This window comes from Corapipo altera, unplaced genomic scaffold, assembly GCF_003945725.1.
Source record: "Corapipo altera isolate COAL_440 unplaced genomic scaffold, ASM394572v1 61411, whole genome shotgun sequence".
NCBI lineage: Eukaryota > Metazoa > Chordata > Aves > Passeriformes > Pipridae > Corapipo > Corapipo altera.
In genome coordinates, this window is record NW_020884875.1 from 26,310,773 (window position 1) to 26,337,890 (window position 27,118).

General features: G+C 37.5%; 1 protein-coding gene across 7 annotated transcripts in view; it reads right to left on the reverse strand.

Moving 5' to 3' along the window:
- Positions 1-884: 884 nt before the first annotated feature.
- Positions 885-27,118, reverse strand: part of LOC113943232 (transducin-like enhancer protein 1) — an 84,441-nt gene continuing 58,207 nt past the window's right edge. For 6 of the 7 annotated variants that reach the window (XM_027634741.1, XM_027634738.1, XM_027634739.1 and 3 more), the window contains 7 exons: positions 26,868-26,944; positions 17,912-18,161; positions 15,996-16,243; positions 14,214-14,361; positions 13,646-13,796; positions 13,131-13,207; positions 1,548-12,987 (listed from right to left, as the gene is read on the reverse strand). In XM_027634741.1, coding sequence (XP_027490542.1) covers positions 12,880-12,987; positions 13,131-13,207; positions 13,646-13,796; positions 14,214-14,361; positions 15,996-16,243; positions 17,912-18,161; positions 26,868-26,944 — 1,059 coding nt within the window. In that variant the 3' untranslated portion in view covers positions 1,548-12,879. Of the gene's footprint in view, positions 1,519-1,547; positions 12,988-13,130; positions 13,208-13,645; positions 13,797-14,213; positions 14,362-15,995; positions 16,244-17,911; positions 18,162-26,867; positions 26,945-27,118 lie in introns of those variants that run through there. The other variant, XR_003526247.1, reaches the window with a different exon arrangement.

Genomic DNA, 27,118 nt, shown 5'->3' on the forward strand with positions numbered 1-27,118 from the left:
ATTTCTCAGGAACTTATCAAACATGCAGATAAATATTTACTTGGTTATTTGCTCCTCCACTGCCTTATTTCCTAAGGATACTGAGAAAAACTCAAAACAACCAACAGTGTGTCCTGGCTTAGCTATATTTGGTTGAACACAAATGCAATAATTCCACCCAGCTATCTTCAATCAAGTAAAAAGTCTTACCTCTTTGACGTTACATCTTCATTAGTGCTCAAGTGTGCTGTTTCTAATGTATCTCCATTTCTTCTGCAAATGGAAAAGTCTTCCTTGCTGGCAGAAAAACAATGTTCTTTTTCAATCCAATCCATAGCCATCTTCCTTTCCAGTAAATAAGCCTCAGATAAACCAGTCCTTCTCCCTGGATGGAGAGAGGCAGCAGAGCCAGGGTGTACAATTCCTTCCCCTCAGATGCTTCGAACCCACTGCAGGGTTTGAAGACTGCTGCAGGGAGGTGAGGGAGATGAGAAGTTCACTGTTAAATTAGTGGACACCCCACAAGTGGAAGCAACCACAACAGACCAAAGACTTTATGTCACCCCGCAAACTCCTTTGTTTGAGGTCTTTTTCTTCACTTCTCCCTGGACCATCTTGGACAACCCCAGACCGCAAACAACATTTAGTGATGAGCCTGCAAATTATTTATTCAGAATTTTTTCGGCTCCTCCTCATCCACAAGAGATTTATTTATGCTGCATCTTTTGATCCTGATTTCCCACTTCTCACACTCTCCTCCCTTGAATTTCTCCTGGTGACCATTGTCCCAGCAGGCCACACACATCAGACCCCCTCCCTCACCTCCCCATCCCTCAGCTCCTTGCCCAGTGCCCCAATCCAAGCCCTTTCCCAAGCACCACTGGGGATGCCTGGGTAAGCCAGAGGACAAACTACAGCTACCACCTTGTATGCACACTGTTGCTCACAATCCACTGCCACAAATTTAATGGAGGTCCACCAGGATGTGGCACCTGTGCCCCTCCAAACCCTTGCTGGCCCTTTCTTGAAGGCCAGTGGCCTCTCTCAGCTCACAGTCCAGCATGAAATAAAAACTGGTCAAAAGGGAGGCTTTGCTCTTCATCTTCCTCCCCTCCTCTCTATTTCAAGCTGTACCCACACTGTCCCAGTACTAAAAGCCTCTAGAAGGGCTGTGGTCATGTTATATGCCTTCTTAGTGCCTTTTTATAAGCAGGAAGATGTCTTTATTAGAGTAAAATAAAAACTTTGGGGTATTTCTTAGAAAAAAAGGCTTCTTTGCTAAATGGGCCAAGCATTATTTGGATTTTGTTTCAGTGTTAAGTTCTTCAGCTGAGTGGGGACTTGGCTGGTTTACTCTCAGCTAGAGTATCAGAAAGGTATGACATAGGAGAAAAGATATTTTCACTGAGCCCAGTAATGCTCCAATCAACTATTTCATAAAAATGAAACACTCAGTGGAAGCCATTGATTGAGAACTTGAAAAAAAATTGTGAATTGCTCCGATGAATGACTGAATACAATCTTGTGTACAATGAATAGCTAAAAAAAAAAATCATAGTTAAAAAAATTTTGCTGAGGCTAGAAAAAATGACACCAGCAAAAAAATCACTACGTATCGCAGTAAATTAGAACCATCTTATGACAGCTGAAATACTGGAATTTTGAATAGAGATGAGCAAAAAACCCTGCATCTTCCCTAGTGTGGAAAGTGAGAAGTGTTAAACAGGAAGACACAATTGAAAACAAAATCAAGTCAGGCTGACTAAAAGAATTCAGATCTTGTTTTTCTGATGTATTATTGGTTGTATCTATGCATTATGAAAAACATGGTCTGACCAAACTCAGACTGACCAAGCTCTCTTTCAACTAACTACAGAAAAAGAAAGCAAGCACAGTTTACTGTGCTGTCATTTGCTGGAGTTCATCAATTCTTATTGGATGAAGGGTGCTACTTAACAGTTTGTACATCTTTTCCAGTCATTAAGTGTTGGCCAAAAACTGGTTTGTCAGGAGGTTTTTTTCCCAACACCCCCCCCCCCCCCCCCCAATCCTCTCTTAAACCATTCAACTATCCAGAGCAGCATTTGGAGCACTCCAAATCCCTCACAGCCCAGTCTGGATTTTGGTTCTTTCCATAACAAAGCAAGAGCTTTCAGCTTTGAATTTATGGCAAGTTTCTGCTTTTCATACAGAATGATTTGTTACCTCCTTGCTCTGTGTAGAATAATAGGATTGGCCTCATTAAAGTCAGAGTATGCCTGCAGGTAACAGTGTTCACAGTCTCATCAGCCAGAAGAAATGAAATTCTGCATACTCTATTACTCAGTTTAGTTTGTCTGCTTGTTACAAGAGAAGGCAAATCCAGTGATCAGCTGGGGCAGATTTTCTGTATCCTCTAAATGGGGCAGATTTTCTGTGTTCTCTAAATGTTCTTTGCTCATCCAATACACGTATTGCACTATACAAAAAACCCACATTAGTTACTAAATGGCAAGATTTATTTTGAGAATGCAATTAGTATGTAATACCTTGGAAAATGAACAGCTATTGTAAATACAGAATAAAGGCTGAAGCACCATAGCTCTTCTGTTCCTGCATTTGTTTTACACACAGCACTAAACTGCATAACTTCCAAAAAAGGTGCTATAACTAATTTAGAAAGACAATGCCTCACCAAATTACCATTACACGTTGACATATATGTGCATTCATCATCACAAGAATTCAAAACAGGGATCCAGATAGCCATATAACATGAAATTCTTCTAATCCCCTTCAGCTGGGCTTTGAACTACAAGCAATACCTGTTTTGCCATACTGCCCTATACTCCGCTCTTCTGCCTCAGCTGCATAAGGCAGGCCACTAATTTTCTCTAATCAGCTGTGTGAGTGTTCATAAGCCTTGTCAGCCCATTTACAACAGTGGACACCACTACAATAGGAAATGAGCATATTGATTTCACTCAGATCACTGGGCAGCTACCAGTTACCAACAGATCTCAGCTGAGTTTGAAAACAGCAATTGCAAAATGACTTTTTCCCTCTCGCTGCCCTCCTCATACTTGCTTCTGATCAATACATCATTCTGATTCACAAACACATCTTCCTCAGGAGGTTTTGAACCAACGAAGTACAAGTGCAAGATCAAAGAAAATGCTGGCATTTATTTTTATGTTGCAAATTAATTCTACATATCCCCTCTCTCAGGATTCAAGGAAAAGTCAACTTTTTTTATTAAAAGGCCCTATAAAAACTGAGGTAAAGTACAAGATTAGAAAGGTAGCTCCAGTAGAAATGACAGAGGGTGAAATTCATTGCATATCACACCATAAAAAGCACAGGGGAATTTGTTTAAACAAGACAGAGGTGAGCCTCATAGCAGCAAGAAATTTAATGCTAAAATCTATCACAACTAATGTCTGTTCCACAAATTTTTACACTCAACAGTTACAGTATAAATAAGTTCCATTTCACTGTAACTGCTCCAAAATCAAATGTATATACACATAGAATGAAATAGTCAAAAACCTGTTTCTAATCTGACCAAGGCTCAACCAAGCAGAGGCAATTACCAATTTTTTTGAGATAATCTTCATAAATTATCTTTCAGCTTTGTCACTTATCCTTTGAATTTCACATATACTAACATCATTTAAATATATAGTGGGTTTTGCCCATCTGTACAATGAAATTTCTGTATAAGGCTCTAACATCCCATCTCGCATCTTGCAATGGGAATGAGCTGGGGGGCAGCAAAACCTACCACTCATGCTTAAGCTCCCTGGAACAGGCTGACTATAAGCATAGCTAGGATAATAATTTGTTCCCTCCTTCAACCACACATAATACAGTCTTTATTCAGCAAAGTTGTTTCACACCATGCCAAACGTCAGCTTTTGCTGTGTTAATAGCTGCTCTGGGAGGATGAGTGTTGTGCTATCCTACATTTTTTCCAGGGCCTGGAGATGCAATTTCCTACAATCTGCAGGCAATTTCCCACCGATTTTCTTGGGGACCTAATAGGCTGTGACAGGAGATGGAGCTAGCAAGCAGCAGGTGGCTTCAGAAAAGACAAATTGCATCTCTGCCACCTAACTGGGCAATCTAAAAAGACAGAGTTTATAGCTTTGTAGTGTTATTGGGCCCCATGCTAACAGCAAACCGTTCAAGCTGCTATCTGAATTTCATATTCTTTTCCTTCTGAATTGCTATCACCAAACATCACTTTGTTGCACTTTTTCTGTGAACGACAGTTAGACACAGATCACGTATGATTACTAGTTTAACTGTCTTTTAACTAGACAAGCCCTGCTAAATGCTATTCACACTCAGAAACATGCAGTCTCTCTGTCAAACACAAAATATTTTGATTATTTTCATACTTGTTAAGGTACAAAGCAGATGCCTATGGAAAGGAATTTATTTAAAAACTAAATTCAAATGAGTGAGACAGTGTAAAGTATGGGAACACTAAAAAAATCAACAGTGAGCACAGTTATTGTGCTAAGAAAGTCCCACTGATTATATATAGCACAATATGAAAGCATAAAAAAAAGCCGAATATGACTGGTAAGTTCTCCCTCTACTCTGGCAGTTTTTGAAACCTAAAAAGTTAACCTGAGCAGTTAAAACAGTTCAAAACCACTCATGCTACCATTTACCTTGCAGATTGAAAATTATTTAAAGTAAGACTAGTAAAGCTGTAAGAATGTATCATCATATCCACTTTGATAGAAATGAAACTGATTTAAAGCTGCTAACCCCCACCTAAGATACAAAAAAAAAATAAATTAATGAACTAAAGAAAGTGATTCAAAGGCACATAATACTAGCAACTACTGCAAGTTATATCTGTCACTGTACTTCCCCTTACTGTTACAAATAACCCAGGGGATAAACACTGCAAACACATTCTATTACAAAACCCTGTATATCTGTAAGTTTTTCTTCAAAATATAGAAGAATAAGTTTCCAAAGGCATGGAGATTATTAAAAACAACCAACAATAGTAAGGAAATTATAATTAGCAAATTTGCAAGGTTAATATTTTTCTCCTCCCCCCCACCCCCAAGAATAAATTAGGTAAAACCAATCCCATCTAAATTATTGCTGTCTGTTGGGAGACGAAATTAGTACTGAGATGTATAAAATTTTACTATAATTCAACCCTAAGGACTTTTTTAATTACTTAAGTAATAAAAAAAACGTAAAATTACATTGAACAAAGTGTTGAAATATTCTAACATGCATTTTGAAACTCTCACATTTAAACCACTTGTCATTAATATCCCCATTTCATATTTGTGGTTTTTAATAAGTTACAGCTTGATAAAATACTGAAGAACCACTCAGAATTATAAATAAGAGTACCAGGTCAATAACTTGCACTCAACAAAACAGAGTGTCTACATAAACAAATAAAAAAGCTATGAAAACCATTCAAAATCCAGAATTATTTCCTTTTACAAACTCACTGATAAAAACACAAGAGAGTATCAGGATTTGAAAATCTTGAATCTGACAAATGAAAACTAATGATTTATCTATACAAGTTGATAAACTTCTTGAAGTACACATTCAAAAATTCAATTATATCATAGATTTGTGAATATTTACTCAACTGTTGTTAGAAATACATATGTCACATAATTAACAATTAGAAAGACAGAGAAAGGTAGAAGCATTATGTATGAATAACTTATTAAAACATCTCTAGAGGTCTAATATATATTTAGGAAGAAACACAGGGGAGCACGGTAGTAAACTGGTCCCTGCATGAAAAAGGAAACTTATTGCAGGAAGTAAATTTAATGTGGCCACAAAAGCTGAATCACTCCAAAGTTTTGTTGCATGCATGGTATGCTGAGCAAATACCAAACTGACATTTAGAACATTTACATATTTAACAGCAGTGTTTGGCTGATTCATCAACGATTAAAAATATTTCAAATTTGTAAAGCTGTCAGATTGTATATTTACTTGAAAACAAATTAAAAAAATAGTCAGGCCCAATTGCAAAAAAAACCTCAATAGCTGACTATTTTTTAAGAATAAAGGGAATCTTCACAGCTCTGCAAAATATCTTGCTACAGCAAACCACAAAATAAGAGTTATTAGCTTATCATAATTGTAGCCAATTTTTTAAATAACGGGGATTGCTGAAGGAAGTGTGACAAAGACTATGAAATGAATAGATGAATTTTATTTTAAACTAATGAGGCTCACTACCAGGAAAGTAACAAGTGATTTCTAAGTTTCCCAATGCTATAGGTTAACTTGCATTTATGACCCCTTCAGTCTGCTTATTAACTCCTTTAGACTGCCATTAAAATCAGTGCTTGAAGGAAAAACAACATTTATTGTTTGCATTTACACGCTATCATCTCCATTTTCTATGCTAATGACAGAGGATACAAAAGCGATAATGATAACCATATGTTTGATTACTTAATCTCTTAATCTCTGTTGTCTTTGCCTCTATCTCGTTTTTGGCAGAAAACAGATAGAAACAGGGTTTGAGAGATATTATATCTTTGTGCTGTGAACACAGCAAAGGCAATCCTTGCACACAACAAAATTGTTTAGCATTCCTTGAAGCATCCCTTCTATGAATCAACCTTACTGTGGGCAAAAAATCACAGGTGAAATTTTATGAAAGAAAGAAAAGATCTCAAAATTTTAAGCTTTACCTCAGAAGCCACCACAGAATTTTTCTATGGAGAGTCAACTACAATGACCTGCAATTTCACAAACAATAAAAGTATGAGTATGGAACAATGCAGCTATTTTATCTCTGGGTGCTTGCTTTAAGAGAAATTATTACAACATACACTAACTGCTATAATCTATGCAGCTATCCACCTAAATATTCAATCAGATTTTTCTGTAGTCTATGTATCACTCACAGGCTTATAAGCCACAAAATTCTTACTAAGGCATAGTAGAGACCTTAGAGCCAGAAAGGACACAGACTGTTGTTCAGCTTCCAGGAGTGAACTGGGGAACCCCCCAAAAAGAAACATGGGGAAAAAAAAACAAACGAGATTAAGATTTGAAAATGTTCAGATTTGAAAATGAAACCTGCTCAGATCTGAAAAAAATTAACATTTGTCCCCACGATACAAATTTTTTGGTATTCAGTTTTCTGAACATCAAGGAAACACAAACCCATTTCTCTCAAGAACTAATATATCATAGAAGCAATAGGTTCTTTGAGATACAGCATCTTCAAGAATATTCCACCCTTTAACATTCCACTCATTCATTTTTCTAATTTCCCTTCATGTTTTCTTGTTGTATTCATTTTACAGTTTTTAATGTAAGATGAAAAAAGAAATAAATCAACACAAAATAGTAAAAAACCAAGCCAAAACATAAAACCAACTAAGCCCATCCATTTATACTTAAAGTATGCTTGAAACAGGTTTTGCTGCTTTAAAAAACATCTAAGTGATTGTTTGAGCTCTCCTAGCTGAACAGAAATTCTGAGTAAATTCCTCAGAAATGTCAGTAAGCTAGAACCATAGGGCAGATTTTTCAAGCACCCAGGTCCTACATATCTGGTTTCCCTAGCAAAATCTACCACATTGCACTAAGCCCTTAAGCTGCAATGGGACACATTTTCAGCATGCTGAAAATGGGATTACCAATTGCTTAGAAGTGGATCTTGAGCTACGAAAATATAACGTAATTGGAAATATTGAGAACTGACTGTGATTTAATTCCCCTTCCTCTTAGGATTAAATGATTGCTTATGGATGTCAAAGAAATGTCCATTTACAGTTCCAATACACAGCCCAGATGTCCTTGAATTACTATGCAGAAACATTTGAACAACCTTACAGACAAATTAGAATCTCATTCTATGTGAATTTTGTAGATTACATGTTAGATTACTCTTAAAAATGTATGTGTGTTTAAGTTCCCATTTTCTCTTGTCCAGCAATGTGTCCAGGTGGCCAAGAAGGCCAATGGCACCTGGCTCGTGTTAGCAATGGTATGACCAGCAAGACTAGGAAAGAGATCTTCCCTGTCCTTGGCACAGGTAAGGGAGCACGTCAGATCCTCTGTTCAGTTTTCGCCCTGCACCACAAGAAAGACATTAAGAAGTGTTCAGAAAGGAGCAATGGAGCTGGTGAAGGGTCTGGAGCATAAGCCTTTTAAGGAATGGCTGAGGGAGCTAGGGTTGTTTAGGCTGGCGAAACAGTGGCTATGGGGTGACCTTACTGCTCTTTACAGATACTTGAAAGGCGGGTGCAGCCAGGCAGGTGTTGATCTCTTTTACCAGGTAACTAGTTATGAGACAAGAGGATATAGCTTCAAGCTGTGCCAGGAGAGGTTTACGTTGGATATTAGAAAGAATTTTCTCATAGGAAGGGTTGTCAAGCATTGGAATGGGCTGCCTAGGGAGGTGGTGGAGTCACCATCCATGCAGGTGTTCAAGAAATGACTGGATGCAGCACATAGCACTAGGGTTTAGTTGACATGGTCATGTTTGGTCACAGATGGGACTCGATGATTTGGAGATCTTTTCCAACCTACATGATTCTGTAATTCTGTCTCTCCACTTATTCCCTGCCATGAACACCTTCTTTCATTCTGGTGTTCATAAGGTTCTATTCTGAGTTGCTTCCCCTCTGGGAAAGATGCCATGACTGAAGTCTTTCATAGACCTACATTCTCATATTTTTCCTACATACTTGCGGTAGAGGGGAAAAAAAAATGCTTCAAGGAGACAACAGAGTTGGAGCAAGTCCAGCTTCTCCAGTGAAGTGATTAAAGGGGTAAACACTTTTTCAGTAGTATGAAATCTGAAGTCAGTACTCTTCCTTATCCTGAAAACATCAAAATCCACCTTATTATTAGAATGGTGGAATTTCCCCATCAACTCAAAATTGCAACAATATAATAGAAAATATGAAGGACAATTCTAAATATGTTACATAATCCCTCAGGTTCATAAGTGGGCCAGTCTTTCCACGAAAACAAAAAACAAACAAAAACCAAAAAACCCTACCAAAAACCCAAACCAAAAATCAATTTGTCAGTCTGAGTTTATGTTGTTTAAGTAACTTAAACACTTCAGAAAATTCTGCTTGTATCACTTGTGTCACAAAAGCGTGACAGAAAAATTATGGTCAACCGTTCATAAATACAAGCATGTTTAAGACTAGATGTCTAACATGTATAAGACATATGTAAACATGTATAAGACAGACTCTGTATTGATGTTTACATTAAAAAATAACACTACTGTTAACAGTCTAAGAAATTAATATTTTATACTTTTAAAGGAACAAAAGCTTTTGAAATGCCAAATGAGATAAAAAGAACTAATGCTGATGAAAACTCTCTCTCAGGTACCAGAGGCTTGTCAAGTAACATGGGGAACTATCTTTGTTTGGAATTATAATCAAAAAGAGATAGTCTTACACACTGATAAATGCACTGTGTGGAATAATATCATGACTTTCTGCACAATTGATTTATACAGGGTTATGCCAAGTGCACATATACAAAATATACATATTAGAGCTGACTAAGGATTTTGTTCAGTTGAATTGATATTACCACAAATCCCCTCTTCATCAGTTACTGTTTGCACTGACATCCAAAACATCTTTTGTAAGGACTTCCTACTTCTATGCAGCACTAGCATTTGCCAGAGTAGCATTCAGACATCTCTGAATACTGAGGGCCACTCAGCAAACAAAGACTGTCCCAAAAAGGGGCTAACCAAAGGAATCTATTATGACTGTAATTAAAATGACAAACAAATTAATTACCTACACCATAGTTACTGGTGTACTTCTTTTTTCCATATGGCTTTTCCAGTGCCTTTGCTGCCACTGCTTATCTTAGTTCATCTGTTTCTTCATTCAATATGCAATTATTTCCACCCACTACTTTACACAGGTCTGTAAGAACTTACAGAAGCTAAAAGCTTGACATGTTTTAAATCTTGTAGGTTGTTGTGTAGACAGATGCCAAGATTTCACTGAATCTATCTTTTCATTAAAAATTACATCTGCACGTGGAATAGGCTTTACTGCCTGACAAATGAAAAAACCCACAATGTTTCATAAACCAAAAGTGAAATCTGAAACAACAAATTGAGAGAACTACTTTATGATGCATGTGCAAGTTTTTAGACTCAAGGTTTGAAGTAGATCTGATGGGGGAAAAAGGAATTAATTTCTTAATTACAATCAAGAAACATATGGTACAAATATGATTAAATTCATTCACATGCATAAATAACGTCCAATTCCATAACTGCTCTGACACAATGTGCCTTCTAAAAGCGAAGAAGACGAGGTATTTTATGATTTTCCTAATACTATTATTTTAAACCTCCTGATTGCCAAGAATATGGTCTTACTAGCAAGCATTATGTTGCAACATATAGCACATCCATTATACTGGTGTTATTTTTCTTTAGTTTATATGGATGTGTTAGAACACTTGCATTCTCGGTTCCTCTTGTATCAAGTTCAGAAAACGGCAAGAGAAGAGCCATAAAGTAAAAGCCAAGGTGATAGCAATTTGGAAAAAATCCAAATGTTCCTAACTGCAGCAAATTTGCCAGTACTGCTAAAGTCAATGATCATTTGCAGAGTCAGATGTTCAGAGAAACTTCAATATGAAAAGTGTAAAAATCAAGTAAAATCTAGTAAACACTCTTTTTAAAAATTTTCCCTTTTAAAAATGACACAGCATTTCACAGTATTTCCATGTTGCAAATTCTCTGAAAATTAATTCTTTGAAAAGCCTGATGATTCTGCTTTTTGTGTGAAAGCAACACGGCCAGCACCTAAGCTGACCTGTCGTTTTCATACAGATACATATTGACAACACAGCAATTGACAAAGATATAGATACATATGGATAGAACACTAATTTTAAATGTCTAGGAGACCAGATTAACCTGAATGGTTAACATTTTACATTCCAAATGCAAAGTTAATACATTAAGGCCATTACAATTCTAGATGCTATAAAACGGTTTCAGTAGAATAGTCATGTAAATTGAAAAGAAAACCAGCGTCTCTTCAGACTGGAAACTAAGATAAATTTTGCCCCCAGATGAGAAATTCCTTATCTAGCCAATGCCATCTGTCAAACTAGTTTCTTCTTAGATGCCTGTCATTGAAAGAGCAGGGATATGGGTCATTGTAAAATGCTAGCAAAATGAGAAAGCAGTTCTTTACAGATAAGTCTTAACCTGTCTGCCAGTTTGTGTAATCTGAATTGTTCTGTTCATCTGTATTCTCCATTAGCAACAGAAATTCTAATTAAATTACAGAATGCAGGAAATGTATGGCCCTCACTGGTGCAATAGCTAGGTTTGTCTAGCACACAGTGCTAGAACTCATTTATCTGAAAAAACACAAAATAAAATTAACATGTTCTCCCCTGATCCACTGCTCTTGAGTACATCAAGAAAACTTGAAGATGTGTAGCTTTGGTAACTGGATGCTTAGCATGGCTCTTCACAGATGTATCTCACTCATGCCACAGTGGAAAGGACTCAAAGATTTCTCCTTATGAATACATAGAGTCTATAGGCCTGTGTAACATTGGACACTCAGGAAAATTAATTCTAATTAATTTGTAGAGTGAATTAGTTAAAAATCAAAATATTCCTTTGTCAATATTCTCACAAGAAATTAAGAAGCAAATTTAACTTAGTTTAGATTAATTCACTTCACTTGCAGCCCTGCAAGTATTTAACATCTTTAAGTGATCCCCTGTAAAACTCACACTTTTGGTAATTTAGTTAAATTTACCTGAGTATCTAAGTATAGACAAGACTTTAAAAAGGAAACAGTCATTAACTACCACTTCTCTGTAAAATACGAAGCAACTTATCTAGCTTTTCTCATCACAGACATCCTCAGTTAATGAATAAAGGCTCTGATGTACTTAGTTGAAATGCAGTCTCACACGAATTCTGTTCAACTGTGGGAAAAAGGAGAGGGAAGTCCCTATTTTTCTAGAGAAATGAATGAATGAGTTATGATCAGGCACATATTTCTGTTTCTGTCAAAAAAATTATACATAGGACATCAGAATAAACTTCAACAGCACAGCTTTATGAAATGTTCAATTTTTATATTTACACTATAATTAGTACAAAATTGCCTTTTAAGTTTTCTGTAGCACAAGACAGTATCTACCGGACTTGATACCCTAATATGTCAAAACAACTACTTTGAAGTATGATAAAAGAATCTAGGAATAGTTATAAAGAATAAGACACCATTTTCAAACTATACATAGTGTTTGCTTTTGATTCTAAAAAGGTACTTATATCCCCAAAAGGTTTTTAATTTTAAATAAGCAGGGCAGGCAGGGAGGGGGCAAGGGGGAAGACTGGTTGTTGATACTAAAGCCTTTACTGTAGTAAACTAAATATATTTACAATTTATACAAATGTTTGACCTTCAAAGAAAATATAAAAACATATCACAAGATGCAAAACCATGAAGCAAGTTCATCTGAGACACTGCTGCTCTACACAGGACAGAATGCAACTTGAACTGCAAGGAACAGAAAGGTATTTATCCCCCATATTCAGGCAATGAGAACAATTTGTGTGAGGTCATAAATGAAAAAATAAAAGGCTGCAACATTCTTCAGTAGACTTGGCTTTTAAAAACTATGTCAAACACCTAGGCTAAATCTGTCCATCTTGCCTCTGTGTTCCATCTGGTCCATGTAGCCAGAACTTAGTTGCTGGATGTTGTTCTTCTATTTTGAAAAATCGAAGCAGTTTCATGGCAAGGTCTGGAACCTCAACACTTTTGTACCTTATAAAAGTCAAAACCTTTCTACTTCTACATTTAAGAACAATTTGGGCCAGTTCAACTTCTAAAAGTTATATCCCCATCATATTTTTCAGTAGATAACTTCATAGACTGTAGCTTTTTTGTCTCCAGAGCCAGTGACTATGTACTTATCATCCACAGAGATGTCACAACTAAGCACTGATGAAGATTCTTTTGACTAGAAGAAAAATAGAAATATATTACATCATTAAAAAAAGTCTGTTATCCATTTTGGATAGATCACATAAATTAAGATATCTGAGACCACTCTTGGGACTCTAGGTATTCTAACTTTTTCTTTAAAAGCAACATCACCCTCACCTGGAAGATACTGGCTCCGTAAGGAGTTCTCCATGCATTAAGAAGGTTATCTTTCCCAGTACTCACAAACCATTTACCTAGAATATAAACCAGAAGGACTATTGAAACATGAAATAGAACATCTGACAAATTTTGTGTTTTGAATTCTTACCAATGAAATCTGTTAACTAACTACCATTATAAAAGCTCTCACCACTAATCAAAATAGTACTTTTGCTTGCAGTCAGTGTGGACACTCATGCTTTTGCAGTGCATTACATACTAGGAAATCCCTAGACTCTGTAAACAGAAATAGCTTTTTACACATGAATCAATCCTCACAGCAGCCTTTAGACAAACGGATGGTTGTTTGTAGATAAGTGCATGTGAATTCATAAAGCAGAGATATTAATTCATTACTTAAACTGAGATACTAAATAAATTTTGATGATCAAATGAGCCATGGCTATATAATAATTAATCAGCAAAACACAAATAGAGCTCCTATCTCCAGTTCTGTGTTCAGGGCAACTTACCACAGTAAGCAAACTTGAGTGACAATACACAACTCTCATGAAGGTGCAGCTGATATTTGTCCGGTTTATTTACATGTAGCACTTCTACATTGCTGCTCTCCATTCCCACAGCTAGCCATTCACCAGTAGGGCAATAACCAAGGGAAAATATCTGAAAATTACACCACATTTACACCTTTTATTAGAGAACTAAAGATAGTTATAGAAAACTATCTTTAGAGAACTAAAGATAGTATATAGAAGTAAAGATAGTTCTTTCTTCTGCAGTTAAAATTAATTTGGAGAGGGAGAGAGAGAAATAAGGGCAAAGCAAGACTGCAGTTCAAAATTCAAGTAACTAAATAACTCCTGGTCTTACCTATTAACTTAGGAAAAAAGAGTAGTGTCAGGCTATCATTTTGTTCTGGATTCTAAGCATATAAGAAAGCTTCAAAATACTCTGTTGTGAGCAGCCAAAAGGAAGAGAGGGAATAATGTGCCAGTTGCACTGGGCTCAATTTCACCTCTCATCCTAAGTGTTTCCTGCCCACAGCACACAGTCCCCCAAGCTGTAGGAAAATCCTGTTACCTGTGATGTGAAGTCATGCTGTTGTAGCTGCCTCCCCTCTCTCAAGTCCCAGGATCTGACAGTGTTATCCAAACCACCTGTCCAGAGCTTAGTACCATCATTAGAAATGTCAATACAGCTGGCTCCATCTGTGTGGCCCTGGAATTGCCTGATAAAAAAACCAGACTGAATAACTATTTCCTGCCAGAGCTCAAGGTAAACACTGTTGTAGTGTTAGTTTTGGACTCTGCACATGTGTGTTATCTCTTCTGTGTCTGCTGATGAGCAAGAATTAGCCCCTCCTTTTTACTGAGCATTAAATACCAGTATTACAAAAACATTTTCCAGGTGCTAGAGGAATGAACTGCGTCATGGCTAGCTGAATAAATCAAATCTTTCCTATCAGGTTTTGAATAGCAAAAAAACCCCACCTGTGAGAATACTAAAGCACAGTAACTATAGTTAAAACCACTAAGGACAACTCAGATTAAATCAAGTGCTCAGGGAACAAAACTTCCAATTTCAGAAAACAGCTTCTGTATTCTTCTTTGTCTGCAAGTCAAGAAGATAAATAAAAGGCAGATATTAATAGAAGAGGATCCAGACAGAGATCCAGACAGTTAAATTCTGGCATTGTTGAGTCACAAAGTTGCATTCTCTGTGGCAGATTAGAAAAATCTAAATGGTGCAGTCCTTCTCATTAGCAACGCCCAGCTTTCAGCAACCAGAAGGTCATCTCAAGTTTTTCTTAACCCTTTGGCAAAATCCTATGCCTCAGTGTGAAAGGTGGAGGGCAGGTGGGGAAAAGACAACTAGCTTAGGAACAAAGGGTATGAATCACTAAGAGCTGCCATGGAAAGGTCATGAGGCACATTTTGTTTTGTAGCTCTGATCTCAAAATTCCATGTGTCAGCAAGATCAGCCAGCCAGCAAGTGGTGGGAACACCTACAGTAAACATTTAAAAAAAAAGACAGTTATAGATGGAGAAAGTGCACCTTTACAGGGACTAAGCATGTACAGGGCAAATGGAAGATTTTATATGAATAAAATTGTATTTATTGGCTCAGAAGTTCAACAGAAAGCAAAATTTGCATGGATGTTAACATGATTATTTGCATATAATTTTAAGCTAATTACTGATATACAGGAACTTTAACTGAAACACAGCAGACTAAGCATATTCCTCAGTGTTTGTGTTCAGAACTTTTAAGGTAACATGGCCTTTCCCAAATTAGACTATCTCTTCTCAAAGTATTCTAAGCCACCACTACTTTGGTAAGCATAAATTTATAAAATTTATATTCTAGTTAACCCCTGTGCTATCCTAAAGAACTGAGGTTCCACACTTTCGTTACTTCTATAAGATTAATTTTCCTACTTAACATCATTAAATAAGAATTGAAAATTCTTTTTATGACTTAACAAGGCTTAAGACATAGGAAAAGAACAAACCTCAGAGTTCCCTAAAAGTCTGTGTTCAGTCTATACTGATCACAAACCAGCAGAAATGCTGCTTGTAGAAACCTGCAGACCAATCCCAACTATTTGAAACGCACAGGAACATTTACACTGACTGCAGTAGGTTATGGACCAAACCATTAGGCCCTGAAAGCACATCTTCCAAGACTAGGCTGAAGATACCAACACTAGTTTCTGCCTAACTTGGGTGCAAGCCATATTCTTTGAATAAAGAGATACTATTTACTTTGCTGTCAGGAACCCTATTTGGGGAGATAAATATTTATGTAGCAGTCCAAAGAATAAATTCTACAAAAATCTTCTGTAAACAAGTAATGACTCACCTGACCAATGTCTGATTGTGCAGATCCCACACTGCAATGTTCCCATCACTGCAGCATGAAAAACACACCTTGGAATCAGGGCTGATAGCCAGTGCATAGCAGGCAGGTGCTGAGGATGTCAGCTCTGCTTTTATACGAGGAGTTGGTGCTGCCAGGTCCCATATAGATAATGTGCTGGCTTCCCCGCCAACTATAAGGGTGCATCCATCAGGCAGCAATTTACAAGATCGGATGTAGTTATCTCTATTCTGTACAACACAAATCACCTCAGTTATATTAATACATGCTTGCCAGTAATGACCACTAATATGACTCTAACTACATCAAAGTTTTAAAGAGTTTGCTATTTTTTCCATTACCAAAGTACTGAAGAGGAACCAGTATATTCTAAAAGGTTTCAAACACCTTTTAGAATCACTAATTAGAGACTGCAACTGCAGAAATTAAAAGTGCAGACTCCTGTTGCCACAGACTACACTGTTGCAAACCTGATGAATAGCAAGTTTTCTATCTCATCACACAAAAACAGAGACAAAATAAGCTTGCATTTCTGCAAATGCACTCTATAAGTGAAGGTCATCAACAGTAGAAATATTAAAGCAAATGATCTTTCATTGGGCATTTAGACAACCCTACAGGAAAATATAGTTCAAGTCTCATGCCCTTCAGGTTTTGGAATTTTTCTTTCAAATCCTATTTTGCATTCACAGTATTAAAGTTAAAAGATTAGGTATTCCCATACTGGTCTTATGTTTATGTTGGTCCTTTGCTGTTCAACTTGATTCTTTTCGTACTTATCAATTTTGCGTTTGTGATACTATTGCTGATTGCGAGGTACTACAGGAGAGTTAGCGACAGAAGACACTTCTTCCTTCACTTATTACAAGTTTGCTTGACTGGCAGCAGTTCTTTAGTAAATGGATGGTTAAGATGCATAACTCAAAACCACAAAAAAAACCACTTGAAAAATGTAGTTAATAGCATTACTACTCCTATTTTTTTTTTCTTAATTCATGGCAAAGGAGCAGAAAGCAGTGCAGTGGAAATGTTGGCTTAATCATTCATTACTGCTCTGTAACTAAAATTAAGGCTCTGTATCCAGACACATACCTGAAAAGAATACCTATTCAATTGCACTTTTACTGCTAGGCAATTAACAAAAGGATAGCAATAAATAAAGGGTAAAGAGTGAAAAAGTCAAAATCAAAACAAAAAACTCAGCCCATTTACTGAATTATTTTCATTCAGAATACATATTGCTGCGCTTTACGACATTAAGTCTTTCCAATTAACATTTCACAAACACCTACACTGCTTCTGAAGAGAAGAATATTTTAGTGAGGCGTGAGTGAACCTTTTTTGAGTTAGCTTTTCAGCTACCTATACTACTGCACCCAGTCCCTTTTGTATCCTGCACATGTGAAAACAACCAACCTATATGTATAACTTGTGGATCATGAACAAAAGCATAGAAAGATTTAAAGTGACCTTGGTACCTTATCGCATTATTTCATCGTGGTTGTTACCATCTTATAAAATATGAGATTGTCACTCATCATGTGAGTGAAAGAACTAGGAAGATTCTGAGTAGTCCTGCATAAGCCGAGCTGCATTCCTTTTAAACTTACGCATAAAAATCATCAGCATAATGGGTGGAGGAGGGTGGAAGAGAGAGAAAAAAAATCATTCTACTCAGAAATCTGATCTGTATTTGACCCTTAGTGATGATATTTGTCCCTAAACAAACCAGCAATATTCTCTGTAACCTGTTATGTGCTAAATAAAAACCCACCAGGAAACAGATCTGCCTGCTATTTCCTTGTCATACGAACAAAATCCAGTCAAGGACAGCTACTTCCATACTGAGTCTCTAAGGAGACTTGTCCACCTGTGTGGACAAGTTCCTGTTCACCTACCAGGCAGTCCAGCTGAGAGACAGGGCTCTTGTTGCCAGGCTGGCTGATGTCCCAGACTTTGACGCACCCCTTCCCACCCGTGTACACGTGTCTTGTGGGGTTGCTGATGGTAACTGCACACACAACTTCCCCATGGTTCAGAGTGTTGATCTGACGGGCATGGCGAGGGATTCCTGGACCGATGAGGGCATCAGGAGGGAAAGGAACTGGCTGCATCTGACCATCTGCAGTAACGTGAAAGGAGTAGGCTCTTTTGGGGAAGAGAAGAAAAGAGAAAACAAAACAAACACAAAAATCAGCCATTACAGTACTATGATGCAAGAAAACCACAATATTTTTAATTTTAATTCTTTGCCAATCATCTTTTTCATAAAAATAAGAGCTATAGTGCCAAGTAATACAGGCACATGAAACCTCAGAGGGAGATAAGGATTCACAAAAGAAATTTTCAGCTTGCCTCAACTTAAGTGTTTGTGTAGTGGGGAAGCAGGTTAAATTCTACCCTTAAACCAACATCCCAAGGTCATGGCTGCTGTCCCTCAATCACCTGGATAATCAAAAGAACTTTCAGCCCCTGGTTTCTAGCCAGCAGTTTCAAGTCTCTACACCACAAGTCCTACAGCAGCAGTCTCTCACCTGGCACTGCTGTCTCATCCTTCTTCCAGGAGGTTTGCACCTGTTGCCTTGCAGTAGCACTAGCCAAAGATAAAGTTTTGCTTGATTTCTGCATCTTAGTTTTAACATCACCACTAGCTGTGCTCACATGCCCCTCTTTCTACCTCGCAACTAGTGCTTTAAAGAGAAAATGGAAACACGTAGGGTGGTTGTTCACACCTTTCCTCAGAAAGTTGATACCATCATATCATAATTGTTTTCCTGAATAAGTATACTGGAAAAGCTGAAAGGCTCAGTTTTTCAGATAAGTCTTGGCTCTTCTGAAACACCCTTTATTTGTATTCAGTGCATGATTTCAAGCTCATGGAACTGAGGGCTGAGGAAGTGAAATACCAGTACTGAATAAAAACACTCCTCCTTAGGGGAAGTACCATGAAGAAATTATTTCTTCATGGTCACTCAAATGCTGAGTCAGCTCTACTCAAGGACAAGGGCACAAACACCAGCTAATAAAGGTTTCAGGTACAGGGGTTTCTTCATTTGTTTTAAATAATAATGAAAATACTACTGCAAAAGGCTGGGTTTTGTTACACTAGTGAGCTCCTTTTTTGCTCCTTGTGGTTTAAGCACATCCATATCTCATGCTTTTGATGCTGCTGTTACATTAACAGCATTCTTCAAGAGGTCAAAATGGACAAAAAATGGTGAGATACGAGTATTCTTTTCTCTTTTTACTAATGATCTGCCATCTCTCTCTAGTGATACCTTTATTTTTCTAATATATTCTTGTGTTCAGAATTGTCCTTTCTTTTCCAAATCTACTTTCTTCCTCAAAAAACTTCACTGTAGCTCAACTATTAGTATTGCATCCATCTTCCAAGAACCCAACAACAGATATTTCTATTTAATCTTCCGTTCTGAGCAATAAGCTAGTATTTTTAAAGTATTTTATTACATGTTCTCAAGTACCACACAGTTTGAAATGAAGGAACAAGCAAGACGTCTGGATCTGTAACAGACATCACAAAGCAACTGAACACACCCAGAAGCAGAGCAGAAGATATTGCTTTGAAAAAGAGTGAGAAGAGGAGAGATGAAAGAACTGTTCTTTCATACAGAAGATAACAGTGGAAATAGTCACCCCATGAAATATCACAGTTTTCTTGGAGGGGAAGGGTAAAACCTGGTGAACAGTAACTGGTTTAAGACAGAGAAGAAATTAATAGTGCATATACATGCAATTCCTGTACTTCATTTATGTTTCATGGTAGGACATATGAGTGGAAAGCCTGCTCAGAGAATATAGAGAAACAGAGGATGAGCAAGTGCAAAAGATGACAAATCTTTTATGTCATAGAAATGTCAGGAACAGGAAATGTAAGGTAAGAAAGGAAGTGCAAAGTTCACTCACTTACATGTATACAAGGCACAGAGTATATCAAATGTATTTTGTCCCACGGCACCCTTGCTCTTTTTTGTATGAAAAATTACAGTAATAATAAAGACTTATCTAGAAATTTGTATCCAAGAGAAACAGAGACAAGACTGTCCCAAAGCACCTATTCACTAAACTGATCAGACACAGGATGACAGAGGAAACAGAACAGAAGTTGCAACAAGACTGCCTGAGGCTGAACAACTGCTCAGGTTCATCTATAGAATCCAACTAAAGAGTCATAGCACTTAAGACACTGAAAAGCTGCACCCCATCCTGGGGTCCAAATCTAACTCAGTTGCAGAATATTTGTTAGCAGTAAGAGTACACAGAACTACACAACTTTGAAGTCTCAGCCTACCCTTGCTTTTATCATGGACTGAAGTAAGACAATTAAGCAAGTATTAGGCAATTTCTTCCACCATGTTCAAGATGACTAATTTACTTGTTTGTGACTTTTTTTTTTAATGGAAGGTTACAGCTCAAATGTTCTGTTCAATTCAAAATAGCTAAATAATTGGTGTTTTGAAATGCTTAGATGCATACACAGAGATTCTCAGTTCTTGATGACATGGGGTGTCAGGAAGAGAAGAGAACACTTTTCAAGTACACAATTTCATGTGTACTGTAGAATTGTGATGACTGTCCTGCTCTGAAACATGAGAGACCTACCCCAGTGTATTTTTCATTATGTAAAATTTTACCAGTATGCCTGTGTTTAAAGTGTGGTTATAACCAATCATAGAAACAGTCTATCTTTATCATCATTAGCTGGCATTTGCTTCTAATACTAGTTGATCAGGACCCAGGATGACTGAGTTTGATGGCCCAACAAACAGACGAGGGATAGTTTAGCACAAGCCAAAAGAGATTTTTCTACAATGCAAGTTATCTGCAATTCACTGTAGAAAGAAATGGCTACACTTTGCCAAATCCCTCTGTCAAGACAAGTAAACAAAAAAGTAAATGCTCCTGTTTGCTTGAAGATATGCGGTATGTAATGCTAATATCACCACTGCCAGCATACTTATGGGTATAGTGGTCTAGTGACTTGTATCTGCTAAGTATTATTGTATAACTTTTTGTTACACATACCTTGTAACTTTGACAAAATTTGCATGGTTTGCCAGACTGACTCTCTCTAGACAAGGAAAGCTTCTGTCCCCAGAAGAACACAGTACTGGAGACAGCAGTGCAAGTGACTCTGCAGCTGAATCGCTGTTGTCCTTGGCTTCCTCTCCACAGGTCACCATGGTAAGAGGGTCTACTCTGCTAATTCTGGTAAGGATTGTACTTACAGTGCTACACTAACAGAAAATTTCATTTTTAATCCACTAGACATATTCACAGGCCTGAATTCTCAAAATTGACAAGCATTTTTCATTGTCCACCCTCAAAAGAGTCAATAGTTAGTTCTCTAAAGCTCAAGATATTTCTTAACAGGCACCAATTGACCACTGTAGTGGTTTGAACCTTGTTTTCCCCCAGAGGCTGAAAAGTGGTAACCCCCAGGGGTGGAAACCCCTGAAGTTTTGAAGTTCTGTCCAATGAGCGCTCCTGCAGAAATGTAAACATATCACAAGCACCGGAAGAGAAGAGTTGTAGTTTGGGTTAGTAGAAGAAGTAGCCATGTTGTAGCAAGCCACGAGGAAGGGGTTCTGAGCCCTTCGGGGGCCTCTGGGCCCCCCAGCCCCAGTTGGGGGCTACAGAGACTTGGAACAGTGTTAAGCTGGACTATGTGTCTGTAGCTGTGAGCTGGGAGATGTTTTCCATCTTGAGTGAGCAGAGACAGAGCAGAAGCGGTGGCAGCGTCCAGAGGTTATGGCTAAGAGCCAGGACAGATAAGAACTGAACCGGAGGAAGCAGCAGAAGCTAGCAGCAGAGCTATGGAGTTCTGGGGGTAAGAACTGATATTAGACCCCCCAAAACTCCTTTGAGACCTCCTGGAAGGAGGAAGATGATGGACTCTTACTTGAAAGAGCCTTGAAGTGCAACATGCACTGTAGAGAGGAGCTGAGAAGCTCAGTCGTCCTGAGAGCTGAGCCAGGACGGTGTGGGAGGTTGGCCTTGGGGGCCCTCCCTTGCTGCAAGCTACAAAGAAGCTCGCAGCCTGAGACAGGGCACAGAGGCTCTGCAAGGAGCTTGAATCTCCTGGAGACACCAGACCGTCACGAAGACCCCCTGCATCTCGTGATATGACGTGGTGAAACGACCTTTGTCTGGGGTAACGAAGCCCACGGAAGACCCCTTTGCCTGCGTCAAGGGGCCGAGGGGGATACCCCCCTCGTGAGTGCTGGCAGAGATCCAGCTATCAGCTGCTGCATGAGATGAGGAGAACCTGCTACCTTAGAAGAAGCTGCTGCCCTGAGAGACTGGAAGGGATCTGTCCTTCTTTCCCTCCTGGACTTTTATTTGGAGGGGAGAAGAGATCTGATCCATTGTAAATACTATATGTCATGGTAGAGATAGTTGTGATTTTGTGTATAATGTATTAGGATATTTATTTGTACAGTCATTGTAATATATTCCCTTTCCCCCATTCTGAGTCTGGTTGTGTTTTGTCTGGAAAAACCCATCTCACATTAGGTTGAAATGTGGGAGGGGGAATGGAGCTAGGGAATTGGATTTTGGGGCTTTCTCAAACCATGACAACCACCATCTTTTTTTAGAACTGACAGGGTAGGTCAGAAAGTGTTGTTCAGCCTCATGACTAGCACAGATTTTTATCTCACTCCAAACATTCTGCCTATATGATAGATAGCTATCCAATCATGGATTCCATGAATATCCATCTTTGGCCAAATGACAGTTAGCATTAAGAGATCCCTTCTTTGTATTGGGCTAACAACAACAGCAAACAACAAAAACTGTCTTATACAAATGCACTTACAATTTAATATAAAACAAGCGAAGTATATATCAACTAATATGTAAATATATACTTGTACTTAAATAAATATTATTAAAAGAACAACTACAAGACAAACTTGTGAGAAACAGTATACTGTCACTTATATTATTTCTGAAAAACAGAAATATTCTTCTCTCTACTGCATCCAAAGACTTTTCTTCATCTGTGTCAAAGCAGCACGGAGAACCTGCAGAGTTCTTATACACAGCAACACAGTAAGTTTTATCCATACAACCCAGTTTCTCAGTTTAAACCTCCAATTTCCAAATAAGTATATAGCAAATATCATCTGACATGCTGAGGAGAGTTCAGAATAATTAATTCACTATTCAAGAATGTAGCAAATAAACTAAACTATCTGCCAGCTACTCCAAGTATTCAAATTGATAAAATGCATACAATTCCTGCCTAATTAAAGTACGATGTCTTAAAAAAACCAAAAAAAACACCCCAAAAATACATAAAACCTTCTACTTCATTCCTCCAATTCAAATAGAGTTCTTCAGCTAGCACAAAAATACCTCCAACAGCAAAACACAAAAGCAGAAAGTTCCTTCTACTCATGAGTGCATTTTACTTTCAGTATTTCTTTGCATTTCAGCTCATTTTTAATTCTAGTTACCACAAGGAACAGTGAATATCTGAGTGTGATGTTTCATCATATACAATAAAATACCAAACTGTTAAGCATAGAGGTATTTGTACAGTATTTGTACAATGTTTAACTTCATACATGTCATCAAATAATTCTATCCAGAGATATGTGGCAGGGACACACACTGTCCTTACTCTCCTTCAATACAATAAAATTAGCCTTCCTTTACAATATCTCTCATTGTACATTCACTGAACAAGTGTAAAGATTGGTAGAACTGAAATCAAACAATTCCAAAACAGCACACTACACCACTCCAAAACCACTAGTCAGCTTATAACTAGATGCTGGAAGAGTTAACATTTACCACATGAAATTTCCCTTTCCTACTAAAATGAGAATCATGTATTTTCAGCTCTTTCCAGTGTCTGGGAAAAAAATACTGAGAAATATATTTATCCTCAATGCTACCGCTAAGTCACAATTTTAGACACCAGGGAAGCAATACTGTGGATATAAACCTTAGTACTAATCTTGAAAATCTGTGTTCAGTCCACAGTCCAACTATTAGAAGGCATAATTCACATCAACTAGTACCTTGCTAGAAATACCATGAAAAGCAAAAAAAAAAAAGTTACAGTGACACACCACAAACTTATAATGCAGTGTATAGTTAGATGCATCAAAACAACGGAGCGCAGGACTTAGACGCCACATGTCTATGTTCAAGTGGGTTTTTAACACTACTAATTTTTCTAACAAGCTAGTCATTAACATTTCTCAGAACACACAGGGGTTAAAAAAAACCTGTGTGCTACCAGGAATGTCTGTCTTTTAGAAAGAAGGGAATTTAATTTTCTCTTGGAAGGAGGACTGGGTGAAAAAAACAGTACCAGCATAACTACTGATAAAAATGTGCAGCCTTGAGCATATGGGTGGGGATTCAGTAGTTCAATTTGAAAATTCTCTTTACCATTTGCAACAAAACTCACTAGAATTCCATATCTAATAAACGAAATTCAATGTGACACCTTGACTGCACTCTAGGAAAAGAATGACTCAGAAAATAAACGAGGTGTACTCCACCAGTTTGCATGATTATATCACCCATGTACTCCATACAGAAAATACAGGAGACAAATCATAAGTGAGATACTCAAAGATGCTGCAGGTAGTAGAAGGCATCTAGCTAGCTGCAGCCAATCAAGCCTAAACATGAGATCATTCTAAAGCTGTCAATGGAAAGAGAACAAATGAGTTTATGGAATTTCAGGCTTGCCTCACTAAGATAAGCAAAGAAGTAATTTTAGAGGAAATGTACAAGTAACAAGACCACAAAAAAGCCCAAACATTCTAGAACACATTAAATCAAGTGGACAGTAGGGAGTATGTAGCAAAGTAGGCAGTATATGAAACGGTGTTAATAAAGTGCTAAAAACATTAAAAACAAAAAAACCACACCGCCCCCTCTCCCCCAAAAAAAGAAAAAAAACCTCAAACCAAAAAAACAACAAAACTCCACAGATAGTCACTTAACTATGAAATACCAGGATACAAAGTGGAGCAGCAGACATCCACTGTCCTTTTGTCTTGAACAGTGTAACAACCAGAACTCAGCTACAGAAAAATAAAATATTTCCAGGCATTAATAATGAAAAAAGTCACTGAAAGCTTATGAATATACTTACTTAAAAGTAAAAACTTACAGCCATTGGATTATGCCATCTTCAAAAGCATTTTATGTAACTATGCCAAATTCCATTAAAGCCAGCAAGAATGAGTCTGACACTTAATGAAAGAATGTTTTGAGAACAAAGCCTTCTCCTTACTGCATTGAATTTAAAACCACCACCATCTGATATATAACACCAACTCACTGAGCCCTCACCCCAGTATTCTTGTCAACATACCACCAACTTTAAGTAAAACCAAGATTTAACAGGTTTTTCACACTGCCAACAGATTGATGAGCCTGTTCTAAGAAGCATGGTGGGTAACAACAAAAACACATTCAGGATGGCTTTCCAAATAAAGTCTGCTGCTTTCCTACTGTTATAAGAAAAGATCAGAAGAAAATACAGCTTTTTGCCTGTAATCTGGTGCACTTTTAAGAATGTTTGCAAGACTGACATTAAAACATATCCCTAGTTAATAATAGGAGTTTAAAATGAAAGCAAACAAAAACATGTGAGTATAGAACTTTCACCACAGCCTGTCTTGGAACTCAGACAGTATCCTACTGTCTGAGTAGTAATAATTTTTTAATTTTTCCTGAAACAGCAAAAGGAAAAATTAAACCAAGACAGATTGGTATATAAGACATTAGAAACATGTAACATGAACATTGAGCACAGAAAGTGCAAACTATGAGTTTCAAAATTATATAAGTACCCAGCTAGAGGAAAACTACTCTAACTGCAACTTCCTGTTAAAAGAGAAGACACGAATGACCGCCAAACATGAGGAGACAAAGAAGATGTTCTAACACAGCGTTGAAAAACCTGTTATAATTCTCTCTGCCTCATTCTGTCCAGATAAACAGCTGAGTCAAATTTGCTCTGTTAGTACCTACACAGACTACTTATCCAGAAATACCTAAAAAATAATCACATATTTTAACAGGTCATACATGCTCATGAGTCTACTGCATATGGTAGGTTCAGTTTCAATGGTACATCAAAGCCACGTTACCTAAAAATTTAGTGTACGCTGGTGAATTTATTTTACTGCAACATCAATAACCCACAGCATTGCAGAAGTATTTTATTTAACAACTGCTTCATCAATAACTAAAATTTTTAAATAAAAAGAATGTGTTGTCAAAGGTATTCTACATCTATGCGCCACCTGTTCACAACTGCTTCATCATTCTTTTGCTCTCCAGCTGTACATTCATACAAAAGTTCTAAATAGCTTGCTCCATTATGTAAGGTGTGTGTAATCTGTTGCTTAAATAACTGCTTCAGATAGCCACTGTCATCAGTTCCAGACTCTCTTGCCTGATAAAACAGGTGCCAGACAAGAAAGTTTGCAAGCTTGCACTACACGTTTATCCTCAGTGTAGTGTAAAATTTAGTTTCAATATGTTTTTATCTAACACATTTTACAAGCATCTACCAGTTTGTAGTCCCCCTAACTTCCCCCAGAAAGGATGAAATAAAAAACCCTTAAAAGTATACCTTCAGCAACTCCTTCTTGGAAATAGGTATATGCATACCTGTTCTGGGATACGACAAGTACCATTTGAGAATCTTTAAGCTTCTTTTACCAGGAAAAGACTAAAATAACCTCTTGAGAACAACCAGACACTATCCCCTTTGAAATTCTTATTCTGTGACACAATATAATTTTATTCTCTCTAGATATTGTAGATGTTACCAAAATCTTAAAAGTTACTTACGGTTTTCCCCCAGGAATCCCTGCTAGATTTGGAGGAATTCCAGGTACTCTCATGTGAGGAGGAGGATCAAACCCAACCTGACAATGGAAAGCGAATTAATCTCATACTCGCAATTTCTCATTCACCAAGACATTTTTCTTTATTCCCAAGATATTATGCATTTAACCAAAAGGTGCCTTTTACCCACAGTATTAAAGAAGTGCATGACCCTTCATTGGGGGGCAAAACGAAGATACTTTTCCTGGGCATGC